A 17,734-nucleotide genomic window follows, 5' to 3' on the forward strand; every position below is an offset into this window, starting at 1 on the left:
GCCCCCCCCCCCCACACACACACACACATTACGGATGCTTCTGACGCCCTTGAAGTAGAGTCTCTGATGAACTTTCTTCATCAGGCTGGTGGTGTTGTTGCTCCAGCTGAGGTTGTTGTTCATGTGTACACCCAAGTACTTGTAGCTGGAGACCACTTCCACCACAGACCCTCTTATGTTCAGGGGGCTGTAGGTGTGTTTGTTCCTTCTGAAGTCCACAATCATCTCCTTTGTCTTCTTCACATTGATGTGAAGGTTGTTCTCTTTGCACCAGCTCTCCAGGTGTTCCTTGCAGATGTTGGATGCTGTCTACCATGGTGCACTAAGATTCATAACTAGTTGTAACTACCATACCATCACTGCACCCTGTACTCAATGGTCAGTTGTCATCATTATCTACACGTAGTCTCTCACACCAGTACATCTTCATCTATAAATCACTTCTTGGTCTGCTGCCTTATATCTTCTCCCACATGCTATATCGTCAGTGCAGCTACAGCGTGCGCTCTCAAGACATCATTACCTGCAGCGTCCCTTCAGTGCAGCCTAAACTCGGCAAAGAGACCTTTTCTTACTCTGCTCCTGCAACCTGGAACACCTTGCAAAAAGATCTGAAGCTGTCCACTTTGATTTCTTTAAGGTATTTTATTTGAATTATTGAGCATAGGCTTTGGTGTTTTGAACCAGTTTGACAGGACTGTCGACGAGGGAGAGGGTGGGCACCGGAGGAAAGGGCGTGCCCCAGAGACCATCTTGGCACCAACATACCGGTGACTGGTTTTTTTTTCCACTTTGGAGTAAGCTGCTGGAGTAGAAGCAGTTTTGCTTCGTGTTTCCTCAGACTGATGAAGCCTTCTGGATGGAAGGCGAAATGTCTCAGTACAAAAAAACAAAAAAAGAAAGAAACATACCAAATGACCTCACTGAAAACTGTTCAATCTAAATCTGAGTTTAGCAGTTGGAGGTACAATCAGAAAACTCAGAATTATAAATTTGCTAAAGAGAAAGTATGAGTGATTTATGATTTATTTATTTTGGTATTCAGATCGCTGCCTTCTGGAGCAGAACAAGTCCCATCATATTTATATGTAAAAGCCGTCCAATCCGATCTGCCAAACTTGACCTCAATGAATGCATGTAGAAGAGCTGCCTTCATCTCAGGCCAAGTTGCAAGTGGGGGGAAAGGACCCTCAACTGCTTATTGCTCCATCAGAAGAAGCTCTTGGAAGCCTTGCTGTGAAAATATGAATCTGCTCAAAAACACATAATGTGAGGAAATATGTAATCAACCTGTGTTATCTTGGATTTTCTGGCTGGTTGCTGGGCTGACAGGCTGGACTTGCTGGCTGAGGACCGGCGCTGACCTCTGTCCTGGACTGGGTGCTCTGTTCTTGGCTGAGACTGAGGCTGACCTGGTGACAGCTCCCAAACCAAGACGTAAACCTCTGCCCGAGCAGAAAAGATTGCTGCTCCCCCCAACCTGCACAGCTGTCCTGCCCAAGGTATCTTCAGCAGAGCTGCCTTTTAAACTCATGGACCTGTCAATCTAGAAATCAGAATCACAGACGTGAGTGACAGACACTTCTTGGATGTCCAACATTTTTTTCAAGCTCTGAAACACAACCTGTTCAAATAAAGTATTGTAAATACATAAAAATATGAATATCAGTTTGTTTCTGAAAAAAAAGTTAAATAAAAATGTACAAATTTATATTTTAACCAATGAATGTTGCATCTCAATTGCATTATTATGTATTAAATGAGTTCTAGTAATATAAGATGAGATTTGGACTACAACAGGCATCTCCAATCTAAATATGAGCATGCATGCTAAATTACATTTTTAAGAGTAAAATCAGTGTTTAAGTGATAACCTGCAGCACTATTTGTTGAGAGAATAAAATGCAGATCAGTTTTAATCATTTATATGGTTTACTGGTAGAAAATGTCCACAGGCCTCATGTACAAAGTTTTTTAAAGTGGTGTATGCCCTTTTTCATGCAAAATGTCAGATGTATCAAGAATGAAACGACCGTGGAAATGTGCCCAACCCCACAACAACGTCATGGCTGCTGTACACATTTCTATGGTTAATGGCTCATTGGTGAGACTTAGGGTGACACTCAGATTCTGGGATACAGTTTATGATATGAAAACTATTACTGTACACACACAGGATACACATGATAAATAATTAATACATCCACATGTGTGCATATAGATATGTGGATATGAAAGCATGCACAAAGGGGTGCATAAAATTCCTTTAACAACAATGGCTTTCGCCTTACTAAAGGACATAGCAAATGGCACACAGTGTGTATTTAGAGACAGAGACGATTTTCTGGCCCACAATGATAACTGGCTCATCAGCCCAGTTTAGGCTTCCAAGGACAATCCTTTTAGAACTGTGCTTGGATCGGTGGCCAGTTGAGTGCAACAGAGTAAGGAGCTGTATGCTGCCATACATATACAGCTGCTGACCACACTGAGGTTCCTATAGCAACAGGGGCATTCCAGAGAGAGGTAGCAAACTGATCAGGACTGTGCCAGTCGAACCTGAGCTGAGCCATGCCAGCTGTGTGGGATGGCCTTATCCATATGCCAACCAGGAATATCCAATTTCCCATAATGCAGCTGAACAGGCCAACACTAAAGAGCAGTTTGTAGTGACAGCCAGTTTCCTATTTTTGGGTGTAACTGGGACCCTGAGTACACAGTTTCGTTCCACTTCATGATGTGATGCGAATGACAATAAAGAACCTTGAACCTTGAGCTATCGACTCACATACATTGCTATAAAAGCTCCATCACAGGATTAAGATGTTTATGTTAACAAAACGTCTTTTCATTTAATCAATGTGCAAATTATGTCATGCGCAAAAGAAGCTAACCAACACTGTGGCGAGGAGGCCTGGTTCAAGGCACAATTCACTCATTCTAATGAACTGCATGGTTGGAACAGACTACAAGCTGGCACAGTGTGGATGATACATTTTATGGTAGCTTCTTGGTGAGTAAATTCATATAATCGTCCCAATATGTCTGAACTTTTTTCTTAATTTTTGTGGGGGTGTGCTGCTCTGACCCCACAGCAATTAGAGCTTTGCACACATTGTCCCACTCACTCCTCTTGAACTTGGAGTTAATGCCGGTGTACAGAGTGCCAAACAGAATGTTTTTCTGAACCGCTACCTCATTTAAAATCATCTCCAACTCACATTCTGTGAAATTCCTCTTTTTCCTGCATCTAGACATGCTTTTCAATAGTGCAGAGAGGAAATTCCTCAGGTGCAGGACACATTTAAATCTATTTGCATATTTAAATTGTGGCATGGCAAGGAAGGAGTTGGATATTTCCTTATGTGTGCTCATTTTCATGTTAATTGGGGTGTACAAAGGAAAAGTGCTTGGTTTCATGCGTACGCACGGTTTGATTAATCTAGATTAATCTGTGCGTACACTGTTTTCTCAGTTTAAGCATTCACCATGTTTCAGTAGGAAATCCACACAAGATTTTGTACATGAGGCCCCAGAAGTTTCTTTCACGTTTTGTTTCATAGTAATATCTGTTGCCCATTGACAAAGAAAACCAAACGGAAAACTGCCTTACACTTTTTGTTGTGGTTGTTGTTGTGAATGAGCGCCAAATTCAGGACATTTAAAATGGAATAATTTACTATAAAGATATTACAAAACCTTAGATGAGTTTTAAAGTTGAGTCTGAAAATGTCACTCACCTTTGATGCCACATATAAGTTGTCCACTCTGCTACTTTGTTTTGGAGACTGATTATGACTCTGTGAATGTGCTAAGAGGCCTGTGTTTGTGTGTCCAGGAGCCTTGAGGCTCCTACTCTGCAGTCTTGCTGGGAAACTGTTCACCTGCATTTCTTGGCAATACTTGTTAAAAATAACATTGGAGGCATTGAGTACTGGGACTCCCAGGTTTTCTGCATCAGTCTTAGAAGGATCTTTAGCTATGCTGTTGAAAGGAGTGGGTATTTGTCTGTGGACACTTGTCGAAAGCCGAGATGGTAGGGATGATACCTGATACGATCTATCAGAAGACGGGGGTGTAAATTGGGGATTCTTACGGACATAGGTTATGATCTTGGGTCGAACTCCTTTAGGCTTAAGCTTTGGTGATATTGAGCTCTCTTTGGGGTTAGAGTTGAAAGAGCTTTGCTGAATATAAGGAGGCACTTTAGGGACTCCAGACGTTGTTACATTAGTTTTTACTGGTAGTCCCAAGGAACGTTTGCTATAACATGCTGATGTTTGTATCGCTGGGGTGGATCCTGCTGGTGCATGTCTAGGCACTCCAGAGACATTCCTGGAAATGAGGTACATAGAGGGCCTGTGTGGGAAGCCCTGGGGTGTCCTGGGTGGGGACTGGGGAGGTGTAGTTGACTTGGATTCAACACCAGTCCTGTTAGGACTTGAACAGTTCTTTCGGTATGTCAACTGAGTTTGAGGTTTTTTCTCCTGGATGGATGTGTTTGAGGGATCGGATGTGAACTGTGCAGCTGTACTTGGATGTTTTGATATTGTTGCTGCCTCTTTCTGCACTGCCTGGTTTGGCTGCTTCTGTTGGTAGGCTCCTTTATTGTTGTACAAGTGGGAGAAATCTGATGGTTCCCGTAGGGACAATTTAGCAAACTTTTTGTTTGACCTACTTGTGTGTAACTCTAAGGAGACACTCAGGGTGGAGGGTAACACTGTTGCAGGTTCCTGAAGTTCAGACTCTGTCAAGTTTCTCCCTCTTCCCATCTCTATTTGGCAGAGGGGTCTGACAATTTGCTGCCGTCGAGGTGGCAACATCCTCTCCTCAAATTGAGCCTTTCTTCTTCCGCCCAGGACTCCATCAGAGGAAAGTCCATTTCTGTGATTTCTCTCTTCTAGTATTTGTTCCTGGCTACAGTACTGAGTACAGTCATATTTCTCTTGAGGAGATTTCCGATTGGCATCTGCAGAGCCTGCCCTTCTGCTGGAATGGGCTGAGGTAGCATTGTTGACATTAGGAGAAGGTTTGGATTTGGATAAAGAGGTGAGGGATACAACTCCACTAGAATTCAGAGCACTAGATAGGCTTCCACTGAGAGCAACAGTTGTCAGACTGGAGACAAACACATTTGTCTCAGACTTTGACTCCTTCAAACCACTTTTCCACCTGTCATTGCTTGACTGGGTGCCCATTTTCTCTCTAGAACCTGTGATATATTTGTCTATTTCTTCAGTGCTGTGACAGCCAATCCTTTTCTCTTTGTCCATTTGTATTCTGCTTTCCATTTTGTTGCTGTTGTCATTTCTTCTCACACCAACTGAGGCAGAGCTGGCAGTTGAACTTGAAGATAAGGACATGGGACTCTCTTTTTCATTTCTATAACTCTCTCCATTTTCTTCTTGTTCATTGTCCTCACTTCTGTTTCTCGAGAATGTGTGTATCTCCTGGTAATCCAAATGTTCAAACTCTCTAAGTTCAGGCTCCATGCATTGCTGCTCTGAGCCACAGATCACTATCTTGTCCGTGGAATCACGTTGGCAGACAAGCGGAGGAATAGAGCTTGTGCTGAACCTTGTGACCTCAATAAAACCTCTTTTTACTTGGTGGGTACCTGATTTTATTTGGTTGGAATTACCAGATGAGGTAAAACTGATCAGGGTTTTGTTTCCAACAGTTTCTCCTCTGTCAACATGGACCCTTAGTTCATGAAAACTGGTAGGAATGCTCATGTTCTGTTTGTTTCATGTACAATAAGGGAATGAGTCCATTTACTGAGCTGCAAATGTTACTTCCCTCTCTTTCACTTTTTGTTTATTCTGAAAGAAAAAGAAAAAGACAAAAATAAACTGTAAGAAAAAGAATCAGGAAAAAAAGACTATTACCTTTACCACTGTGCATTGCCTACATTCCTGTTGTAAATGCTTGACTTAAGTAAATGAAAACATTCCTGCTGCCCATAGGGCAAAAAAAAAAAAAAACAAAAAAAAACTGCATAAAGCAACAGAACCAGTTCCACTTTACTTTTATATTTGATTATTTTATAAATGCATGTTGGTTTTACATACCATATCAACTTATCAGTTATAATGATAATTAAGTGTCAACACATGCTGAACAGAGTAATGCTTCTGCAACAAAATGTTTACACGTAAGTAACAAAATCCCTCTGGAGATGGCTAATAAAGACAGGTAAACAAGATTTTAGAAGCAAATTTTACATAAGGAACTTATAACTTAATTTAGGAGAGGATGTTGCCACCTCGACATCAGCAAATTTTCAGACCCCTCTGCCTAACAGAGATGGGAAGAGGAAGAAACTTGACAGAGTCTGAACTTCAGGAACCTGCAACAGTGCTACCCTCCACTCCATGAAGACTATGTAGAATGGAAGAAGGGATGAAGAGTGTGTTTCTAGTTTCATGAAAAAAAAAGACTGCATTTACTACAGACATAATGAAGAAAAACTAGATCAGAAGGGATAAAACCAAAGTAAATGTTTGTTCACTACAAAAGGATTGATGCTTTTCTCTCAAGTTTTCAATTTCTAATGTGCCACTTTTGAGACGAGATCAATTTTGGGGTTTGAAAACCCAACAAATCAAATCATCATTTATTTTCAATATTTCCTGTGAATGATAGACATAAAATATATTATGTTATTACAGGTAGAACTTTCAAAGGGGTGGCATGTAAAGGTTTAACATAATTTCTGGCACATTTCTGCCCATTCATACCATAGTTTTCTATGATCATGCTCTGTTTCTCCTCTGGTCATGTCTCTGTTCATACCTGCTCCTGTCACTCTGCACCACACCCCCTCTGCCTTGTCACCACAATCAGCACTCATCATATGCACCGGTTTTCCACCCTTCTTAAGCTCCACGTCAACTCTCAGCCAGTGCCAGATTATCAAACTCTTAGACAGTAGATGTCCAGCAGACAGTAGATGTCCAGCAATTACGTCACAGCCTTGTTTTCTTGCCTCGTGTTGACCCCACGCCTGAATCGCGGACTCTTCACCTTGCCTGCCCCTTACTGGTTTTAGAGTCTGCTTTCTGACCATGGTATTGACTCTGCTTCCCACCTCCTTGACTACGTCTCACAGATCACAATTTGGCTTTGGATTATGCTCTCTGATCAACTGTGCATGACCCTTGCTTTCCCTACTGGACCTTGCCCTTGGACTCTCCCTAGAACTACATACTACGCCAACCTGCTTCTCTGCTGCTGCTCACTTACAGGGAGTGACGTCATCATCTCCTACTCACCAAAGGAGTTCCTCTTTCTACAGACTGTAAAGGTTAGTGACTGCCTTAGTAACCTTCTGAACCTTCACAGTAAAACCGAGATCACTAACTCCTCTGTCTCTACAGATTGGACCCACCTTTGGACCCGGACCTTCACCTGTAGCTGTTTATCACTAAACATTTTAAACCATTCCTGTTGTTTGGTGTTGTGTGCAAAAACAAAACCCAGTTCTTGTCAGTATAATCTGGCCAAAATGGATTCAGCACGACTCAGGAATGGCGCTATGGTGTTGAGGGGGCCATAATTAAACTTGAGACTAATATGCAGGAAATGATGGTCATGTTGCTTAATATTGCCCCTTTTCCATTAGTAATGGTACAGCACGACTCAATTCGACTCAGCACGGTTCCAAGGCTTTTCCATTAGTAATGGTACGTAGAACCAGTCCCTTATTTCAGAACCCTTGGCTCTGTGGTTCCAACCGGGCTGAGCAGGTACCAAAACATGACATCAGAACACTGTTGGTCACTGATTGGTCAGGGGGACTGGATCTTTCAGAAACTTCTAAACACCAATGCACCATTTTTTATTACTCTGAACCCAGAGCAGCAGCTGGACCTATTTTTAAGATAAAAAAAAATGAAAACACAATGATATAATGGTGAAGTGCAGGCATTTTTTTGTGCTTGGTGGCTGACGACAAAATTCAGAGCAAGTTAGATGGAGTTCTGTCGGTCTACCCGGTCCTCTCCCTTGGAGCCAGGCCAGGAAGGGCATCATCTCTTCGGCTCTGGGCTCTGCTGGTCACCACGGAACACCCTCCATGGTTCCGACTCAGGGCTCGGGCTCTGGATCCCGGCCTTGACCGATCTGCGGGCTCTGAGCTACACTGATCACCGCAGAGGATCATACGAGCTGCTGACTCACTTAAGGCCGTTGCCTGGACCCCGGCGTTGCGTAATCATGAAGGGTGAACCTGATCCCGGCAGACGGTGGATTGGGACGGGTCTGGGACAGATGGTGGAAACAGTTTTTAAAAACATTTTATGTATTAAATTTCTTTTAATTTTTTTAATCAGTAAAGATTAAAAAATAGACAAATCTGGAACAAGCCAGCTGAGCTTGTGTTTTCCAAACTCAAAAGACTGTTTACTACTGCCCCATTTTACAGGCGCCTGATCCTAACAGTCAATTTATTGTTGAAGTCAATGCTTCTAGCCCTGGGGTGGGAGAAATATTCAGCCAGCGCAGCAGTGAAGGGAGCGTTCACCCTTGTCCCTTCTTTTCTAGGAGCCTCTCCTCAACTATGATGTTGGTGAACGTGAATTACTAGTGGTCAAGTTGGCCCTCAAGGAGTGGATGCATTGGCTAAAGGGTGCCAAAGAACCAAACGAAGTCTGGACTGACCATAAAAACCTTGAATATCTCAAGACTGTTAAGAGATTAAATCCAAGGCAAGCCAGGTGGGCTTTGTTCTTTTGCCGCTTTGATTTTTCTATGGCAATTTTGCTATGGTGGCTAAGGCAGTGTACAGAAAGTGCAGCGGCTTCTCATGCTCCCGGGATTAACCCTTATTTTAATTCCTATGAGGCTGTTTTACGTACTGGTTCAGTGCTGGATTCATGGCTCAGGTACAGCTCAACTGAGCTGATGGCCATCAAAGACAGTTAGGCTGAGTTCTGACATCCACACTTGGTGGCAGCTGCTCCTCAAGACAACAGAATGGTGCAACAGAGTGCAAGGAGCAACGGTCAAGAGGAAGAGGAGGAAGCCGGGGCGGGGGGTGCGTTGGCCCAGCTAAAAATTAGAAAACCACTGATTCCTACTCTCTTTCTGGCCAATGTCCGCTCACTAGATAACAAAGTGGACTTGTTACATTTGAGGATGAGTGTTTCTACAAAGATGAAGAACTGTGCTGTTCTTTGCCTAACGGAAACCTGGCCTAACAACAACAATCAAAATAATCAATGCGGGTTGACCTCAATCAAAGGAATAATGTGAGTTCTTGGCAATGTTGATTCTACTCACTCAAATAAAGACACAAAAATTGATCAGTTAAAATCACAATTCTGTAATGTTTATTTTTAGTTTGAATAGTGACAATATGAAATTCTGGCCAATATGAAATATGAATAAATAATCAATAATATTATTTCAGAAAGTGAATGATGTAAATAGTCTAAAGACTATGCGAAGATATTTTATTCCAATTTAGTTCTGAAATTAAAATTTAGGTAAACTTTATCTCAGATTCATGAACGAAATTGTGTCTAAAAACCTCGTTGGCAATGAGAGTCATTTCTTTCATCAGGAGAAGAATGTTTTATCCTACCAGGAAAGTTGTCCTTGTCGGGATGGTACCATCTTGTGGGCCTTCTCTGTGCACCCTTGAGTGTCTCATTTAATCCTGATTGATTTCTCCTTTGTCTGGTTCCAGCTGTTTGTAATTATGTCCTGTCTGTGTATATAAGTCTGTCTGTGAGTCTTGTCCTTTGTCGGTTCATTGTTGGGTATTGTCCTGTCAGCCTGATCTGTTCCTCATTCGTTGTTTTTGTAAGTTGCTGCCACGTCAGCCCTTTTGATTTATTATTATTAAAGAGTGTTTATTTTTGTAAATCCTGGAGTCCTGACCTTTCCCTGCATTACTGGGTTTTGTCCTGTTTTGACCTGCCTGAAACCCTGACAGTACAATGAGACCAACCATGAACCCAGCAGGTGAGATTTTTGTCTGGACTCTCTATGAAGGATTACTCTCAACTCTGTGACTCAGTCCAGAGGTACTGTATGTGGACTCAGCCACCTCCTGTAACCTGTGGGAGAGGTGGGTGGCCACAAAAAACATGTTAGATGAATATATTCGTCTTCCCGTACTAATTGACTCTCCTGGTATGGAGGCCATTTTGGACCAGGTGCTGGAGGAAGGACATTGGCTGACGTCACTCATCCACCCATACACTGCCAGTCCTAGTCCTCCACCCAAACACCACTCCTCTGTTTCTGAACCAGTCCCGGACTCCCTGATACTGAGATCCTCGCAGCTGCAGCCCCTGTGGTCGCCTCCTGGCCTACCACAGTCCCCGTAGTTTCCCCATCTCCTGCAGCCTCTGCATTACCCATGCAGTACGAGGATCCAGCCTATTCTGAACCCACAGACCCAGAGACACTATCACTACCTTCACAAGGATTAATAAAGTATGTTTGAATTTAATTTAATTTAATTTTGGTTTTGGGTTCTGTTGATTGCATTTATCTCAATTCAATTCGATTCAGTTTATTTATATAATTCCAAGTCACAACAGAAGTCATCTCAGGGTACTGGACAGAAACATTCATATACATAAAGTAAGTCAGTAACATTTCCTGACAGATGCTCAATAATCCAGGTAGAAAAATCTAGTAAAGTTAAGTCAGGTCCTTTGGACGAATCAAAAACACAAACTTAATAACATTATTTATCTGATGATTTATCTTATGATTCAATGCAATAAAACAAACAAAATTAAAAGGTAACAGATTATTGTAATACTTGGGTTATTTACATAATGGCTTTAAATGCTGGATGTCCAGCCCCTGAGCTGCTGGCTTTCAGAAACTGTGCCCCCCTGAGCAGTTTTGTTAAATAGCCCTCATCTAGATGAAGCGATGGAGAGTATTCCCAGGGAGGAGAGAGATGTGATCAGAGCAGACCTGAATGGACATGTTGGTGAAGGAAACAGAGGGGATGAGGAAGTGCTGAGTAGGTTTGGTGTCAAAGAAACAAACCAGGAAGGACAGATGGTGGTAGATTTTGCCAAGAGAATGGAAATGGCTGTAGTCAACACATATTGCCAAAAAAGGGAGGAACAGAAAAGTGACCTATAAGAGTGGAGGAAGGAATACGCAAGTCGACTGCATTCTTTGTAGAAAAGGAAACTTGAGGGAGATTGTAGACTGTACAGTTGTGGCAGGGGAAAGTGTGGCCAGACAGGTTGTGTGTAGCATGACTATTGTTGTGAAAAAGAGAACCAAAATAAAATCAGTGAAGAAGACCAAATGGTGGAAGATGAGGAAAAGTGGTTAAAGGCAATGGGTGGTAAGAAAGAGCTTTCAAATGACTGGACTACTACAGCAACAGTAACTAGAGAGACAGGTAGTAATGTACTTGATCTGTCATCTGAACAGAGAATGGATGAAAAGGAAACCTGGTGGTGGAATAATGAAGTTCAGGAAGCTATTAAGAGAAAGAGATTGGTCAAGAAGAAATATGACAGTGAGAGGACTGAAGAGAGGAGACAGGAATATAAGGAGATGCAATGTAGAGCAAAGAAGGAGGTAGCAAAGTCAAAGCAGAACACGTATGATGACTTGTACGCGAGGCTGGACACTAAAGAGGGTGAGAAGGACTTGGTGCAACAGAGGGATATCAGACTGGAAAGGATGTGCAGCAGTTTGGGCTTGATAAAGATATGTATGGTAACTATGACTATGATGGGAAGATGGAAAGAGTACTTTGAGGAACTAATGAATGAAGAGAATGAAAGAGAAAGAAGAGTAGAGGTCATAGAAACTGAGGACCTTGAAGTGGGAAAGATTAGTGAGGGTTAATTTTGGCAAGCCTTGAAACCAATGAAGAAGGGGAAGGCAGTAGGACCTGATGACATAGCAGTAGAGGTTTGGAAAGGTCTTGGAGAGATGGCAGTGAGGTTTATTGCTAAAAAAAAATCAATGGCATATTTAAGGGTGAGAAAATACCTGAGGAATGGAGAAGAGGTGTGCTGGTACCCATTTAAAAAAAACAAGGGTGATGTACAGAGTTGTAACAACTACAGGGGAATTAAATTGGTGAGCCACACGATGAAGATCTTGGAAAGGGTTGTGGAAGCTAGACTTAGATGAAAGGTGACTGGGGAGTGGTGGCGCAGAGGTTAGAGAGGTGGGCCTGTGATCCGAAGATAGCCGGTTCATGCCCCGGCCCCGACAACATCAAAATTGTGGGTGGGGTCAGTTAAATACCCACACTTGCCCCCACCCTCATTCATCCCACTCTGGGCCCATGAGCAAGGCCCTTAACCCCCACCATGTGCTCCCTAAACAGGTCTCTCTTGAAAATGAGTTCTCGTGGCTCAATGAGACTACCTGGATAAATAAAGGCTAAATGAAAAAAAAAAAAAATCAGCAGTATGGCTTCATGCCAAGAAAGAGCACCACATATGCCATCTTTGCTTTGAGGATGCTAATGGAAAAGTACAGAGAGAGTCTGAAAGCACTCTATTGTGTCTTTGTGGATTTAGAAAAACAAACTATGACAGGGTGCCAAGGGAGGAGGTGTGGTATTGCATGAGGAAATCTGTAGCGGCAGATAAATATGCTAGACTGGTACAGGACATGTATGAGAGCAGCAGGACAGTGGTGAGATGTGCTGTAGGAGTGACAGATAGCTTCAAGATGGAGGTGGCATCGCATCAAGGATCGGCTCTGAGCCCCTTCTTGTTTTCTCTGGTGATGGACCAACTAACAGAATAGGTCAGGCAGGAATCCCCGTGGACTATAATGTTTGCAGATGACATTGTGATCTGTGGTGAGAACAGGGTAGAGGTGGAAGAGAACTTGGAGAGGTGGAGGTATGCAATTGAAAGAAGAAGAATGAAAGTCAGTGTAGTAAGCCAGAGTACATGGGTGAATGAGAGGGAGGCCGGTGGAACAGTGAGGCTACAAGGAGCAGAGGTCACAAAGGTGCAGGACTTCAAGTACTTGGGATCCACTGTCCAGGAAAATGGGGAGTGTGGCAAACAGGTGAAAGTGAGAGTCCAGGCTGGATGGAGTGGATGGAGAAAAGTTTCAGGAGTGATTTGTGACAAAAGGGCAAAGGTCAAAGAAAAAGTTAACAAGACAGTTGTGAGACCATCTATGTTATATGGTCTGGAGACAGAGACATGGAAAAAAAGTCAGGAGAAAGAACTTGAAGTAGCAGAAATGAAAATGTTCAGGTTTTCCTCAGGAGTGACAAAAATGGATAAGATTAGGGATGAGATCATCAGAGGAACCACATAGGTTGAATAACTGTGAGATAAAGTTGCAAAGGCCAGACTGAGATTGATTGAACATGTCCAGAGGAGGGACATTGGTTTTGACATGATGACTGATTGTTTTGGATGGGTGTGTTGTGCATGTGCTTGTGTTATGGGCCAAATGAAAATAGCCATTTGTTAAGATGATTTAAAACTAAAGCAGTTAAATATGTGAAAACAATGATTCTACATGTATACATAGGGACAACTCTAAGATTATTGTGAAAAGAATTAACGATTATGTCACTTCCTGGGTGGGGAAACTATAAAGGGGACGTGGGCTCCACTCAGTGGTAAAATAAAGCAACTTGTGGATGTCTGGCTCTTCTGTCCCCTTTCAGGGTGCGTAACATTGGCGGTTCCACTGAGATCAAGTGGCTAAATGAAGTATCCTACTGCTACCTTGTTTACATCCTACCTAAATGAAGTAGTTGGTGCCAGATCATGACGAAACACTGAGCAGGCCTGTAACGGAGCCTGAGGCTCAACAAAGAGTGCTACAAACAGCTGTTTGTAACAAACAGTTTAACGCAGACATCAGGAACGCCAAATCACCGACTGTATATGGACAAATGGAAAAGAGGAATGCAGGAGGCTTATGAAATTGCCCAGAAAAATGCAGCAAAGTCTGCAGAAAGAGGAAAGAAAAACTATGACAAAAACAATCGCTGTTCTATATTAGAGGAGGGTGACTGTGTTTTGGTCAGAAATTTGACTCCTAGGGGTGAGACTGGAAAACTTCGTAATTACTGGGAAATGGACATCTATAAAGTTGTTTGCCATGTCAATAATGACCTCCCAGTTTATGAAGGCAACACAAAGCAAGTGGATTTTGGACATTGTGCCACCCACAGTCTGTGTGGTGTTAATTGCATTCATGCTATTGCAAAACAGTGACTGTTGGTGGAATAGTATGGATTTATTCACTTGTCCCAAAAAGACTGTTTCTGAATAAGTGATGTGATTAGTAAACAAACTGCTTGGATTTATGAGTTAAACATGCAGTTAAGTGTGAATAATTTATTACAGCATTAATTGAAAAAAGTCATTAGTGTGATGTGTTTGATATAAAATGTTATGGCATTCTATATAATGTCCAAATATTCCTTTAGATCAAGGAATGGGGTGTTGGGACGACACTTGTTGTGATGGGGTGTGTGTTATGGGCCAAATGAAAATAGCCATTTGTTAAGATGATTTTAAACTAAAGCAGTTAAATATGTGAAAACAATGACACTACATGTATACATAGGGACAACTCTAAGATTATTGTGAAAAGATGTAGCAATTACGTCACTTCCTGGGTGGTGAAACTATAAAGGGGATGAAAATAAAGCAACTTGGGAGCTGAGTGGATGTCTGGCTCTTCTGTCCCCATTTCAGGGGGCGTAACATTAAAAGCCTACTTCTGAGATTCCACCAGGAGGTCGGCTTGAAACAGCAGTAAACGCTGCCCATGGGGCAGATCTGGCTGGCAGGCTGCAGACTGACGATGTCCTCCGGATGGGGGACAAAACATTTCTCACTTAAAGGAACTGGTCCAGATGACACGATTTAACCTTTTTTTCTATTGTTTTCTACCTGGATGATTGAGCTTACAAATCTTTTTCTTACTTGACTACACAACTGAAGTAAATGAAATTGGCTGTTTTCCACCCCTGCAGGACAGTGAAAAGAACTCTTACAGGGGGTTAAACACGTGTTACTGTTTTAATACACTATGATGTAACATAATATGTAGTAGTATATGATTCAATACTGTTTCTCATGGTGGCATGATACTTTATAATATCAATAAGGTATAACATAAAATAAATTAAACCAAATCAACACTTTAAAGGATGTAAAACAACAACACAAAACATACAAGTCTGGGTAAAGAGCCCATGCATAGAAAACAAATCTAATTGGAAACATGTATTTAAAAATGTGGATCTACAGATCTATGCCGATGGATGCACTTTCTAGAGGAGGCTCATGAGATGCTGATCAAATTTGCTGATTTTACAGATTGTTCTCATAAACTTATTATAACCTGTTTTAATAGGTGTTTTTCATTCAACATTTGTTTATACAGATTAATCACATTGAGCCTTGGAGACTCATGTGAGATCTGTTTTAGATGTTGTGAAACTCAATTAATTAAGGATCTAATTAATGACGTAACTGAAATAAACAAGAAAAAAAAAGTAAAATAGGTTATAATGTACGTGAAATGTCTGTACACTGATGCATAGAAGTAAAAGGCAATGATTGCCACGCTCACTTTCGTCAGGGCTGGGGCATGAATGTGTGTGTGTGTGTGTGGGGGGGGGGGGGGTGTCAATGGAGGTGGGCCTCTTTGTTCGCCCCCTGCAGGGGAGGAGCTACATCAGGCTTGTTACATCCATCCAGACAAAAGCAGCACAAATTTGAGGCTGTGTGGCGACACATTTTACACACACATATCACTTTGTCTTGGTCTTTTGTGCGGTTTGTTAAAAGAGGCATTAAACACCATCATCGTGCCTAAAGTGAAAACTTACAACTTTTAATTTGGAGGCACATTGACATAACCGTTCTTTCCACATCAACCTCAATTACTTATCTCCTATCTTCTTTCTTTCCTCTGTTTTGTTCGTTGATCACTGAAGCTTGCACAAGTGAGCCGCTCCCATGGTATTTGTGAATATGCATTTTTGCCTGCTGAAACACACACGCACGTGCGTGCACACACACACAAAAGAAACAAAAATATGCTGTTGTGAGTGGTTCACCTGCTGAACTGATCAGACCTATGAGCATACAGGGCCACACAATCTGGCACCCAGATGTGATGCAGTGTGATCTCTACCTGGAACACGAGATGAGGTTAAACCAAGGTTTAACAAACTGAGCTGGATGGTTTATAGATGTGGGACAGATCTTTTCTTGGGACTGACAGCAGACGATTTTAATAAGAACACTTTTCACACATATTTTATGTAGAGAGCATCATCAAGTGGAATTATACTTGAGATTATGGGAGCAATAGAAACATTTTAACCTTCAAAAAGCTGAATTTCTTTTAGAAACTATTTCCATGTGATCAGTAATAATTTAAAGAGATGCTTGCTTCATGGCATACAATAACAGGACCGCTGAGCTCTGCCTCAAGGACAAACGGATCATCAGACACAAATCAGTCAGGACAAAAGACAGTGGAGTGTGAAAGAAAGTCATTCAGCCTTTATTTGGTCCTTAAACCCTGCCCCATGGACTCCAACCAGCCAATCTGCCTCACAGAAGAAAAAACCACCAGGAGGAGGTGAGGAGGAAACAACAATACATAGGAATGCAGCATGCATGCCTCGTGCCGTCTCTGGTCTCAGCATCACACACTGACAGAAACAATAAACAAATGTGTGTGTGTAGGAAATAATTGTAATTAAATGGAGAAAAATGACAACCCTTACAAACCTTTGCAAAAATATCAGAATGATCTGGAACGGTAAGCCTGAGATCTGAGATCAAATCATTTGTTTTCCCCTGATGACGTCACGCTCCCTTGACCCCCACCAGCTATTTGCCTTGTTGCTACCTGCAGTTTATCTTTAATAGAAAACACATTTCTCTAAAGATATATCAAACTGCACAACAAGAATAAATGGATCACATCCACATCTGCAGGAAAACATGTAATCCAGATGTAAATACAACATTTCTCCAAACCAAAGGTGGTTTCTGCTGCGTCGCTGCAGAATAAATAAAAATATTGGCGTGACTTACATGCAGGTTGTTTTTGTTGCTGCAGGTTGATAGAAGAGGCTCATTAATAAATACAGGGGCTGCAAAATGAAAGAGCCGTGCAGCTCTGCTGTGCTCTTGCTCTCTGAATGTCTGCTCTGCAACAACCATGCGTGAGGAGAGGGTTGGACTGCAGACAGAAAGAGGAGGAGCGGTGCTGATGCTGCAGCCAACAGCAGATGGAATCTCTCTCTCTCTCTCTCTGCACTGCATGTGTGATGGTTGAAAAAACATGCAGTTTGCCCACAGCATATATCATCATATATCATCATATATCATCATATATCATCATATGTCATATCATATCATAAGTGCCTGAAGTGAAGTTTACATTGTCAGAGTCAAAGTCAAAGTCAGAGATTTATTTGTTATACACACCACATGTAGTGGAACGAGATAATGTTCACAGGGTCCCAGTTACATCCAACAATAAAATGTAAAAGAAAAACAGTAATAACATCGAAGATATGAACTAAGAAAAACATCAGCTAAATATACACTAAGCACTAATAGCATAAAAACAGTGAAAACAATATGCCAAACAGCAGCACGAACATGAGTCTGTGTGAGCAGATGAGTACAAATGAACACATCAACATGAAACAGATCAGCAGCAACATGAAACAGATCAGCAGCAACATGATATGGTTTTTCACAGTGATTATTCT

The 17,734-nt window shown here is 41.9% G+C and overlaps 1 protein-coding gene across 1 annotated transcript in view; it reads right to left on the bottom strand.

Moving 5' to 3' along the window:
• The window catches only part of LOC119420721 (microtubule-associated tumor suppressor candidate 2 homolog), a 30,997-nt gene extending 13,832 nt beyond the window's left edge, over positions 1-17,165 (bottom strand). The window contains exons 1-3 of the mRNA XM_037688150.1: positions 17,049-17,165; positions 3,741-5,822; positions 1,291-1,546 (exon numbers count right to left, since the gene is read on the bottom strand). Coding sequence (XP_037544078.1) covers positions 1,291-1,546; positions 3,741-5,735 — 2,251 coding nt within the window. The 5' untranslated portion in view covers positions 5,736-5,822; positions 17,049-17,165. The remainder of the gene's footprint in view (positions 1-1,290; positions 1,547-3,740; positions 5,823-17,048) is intronic.
• Positions 17,166-17,734: the final 569 nt, after the last annotated feature.

Source organism: Nematolebias whitei, chromosome 14 (genome assembly GCF_014905685.2).
Source record: "Nematolebias whitei isolate Nwh7 chromosome 14, NemWhi1, whole genome shotgun sequence".
Taxonomy (NCBI): Eukaryota; Metazoa; Chordata; class Actinopteri; order Cyprinodontiformes; family Rivulidae; genus Nematolebias; species Nematolebias whitei.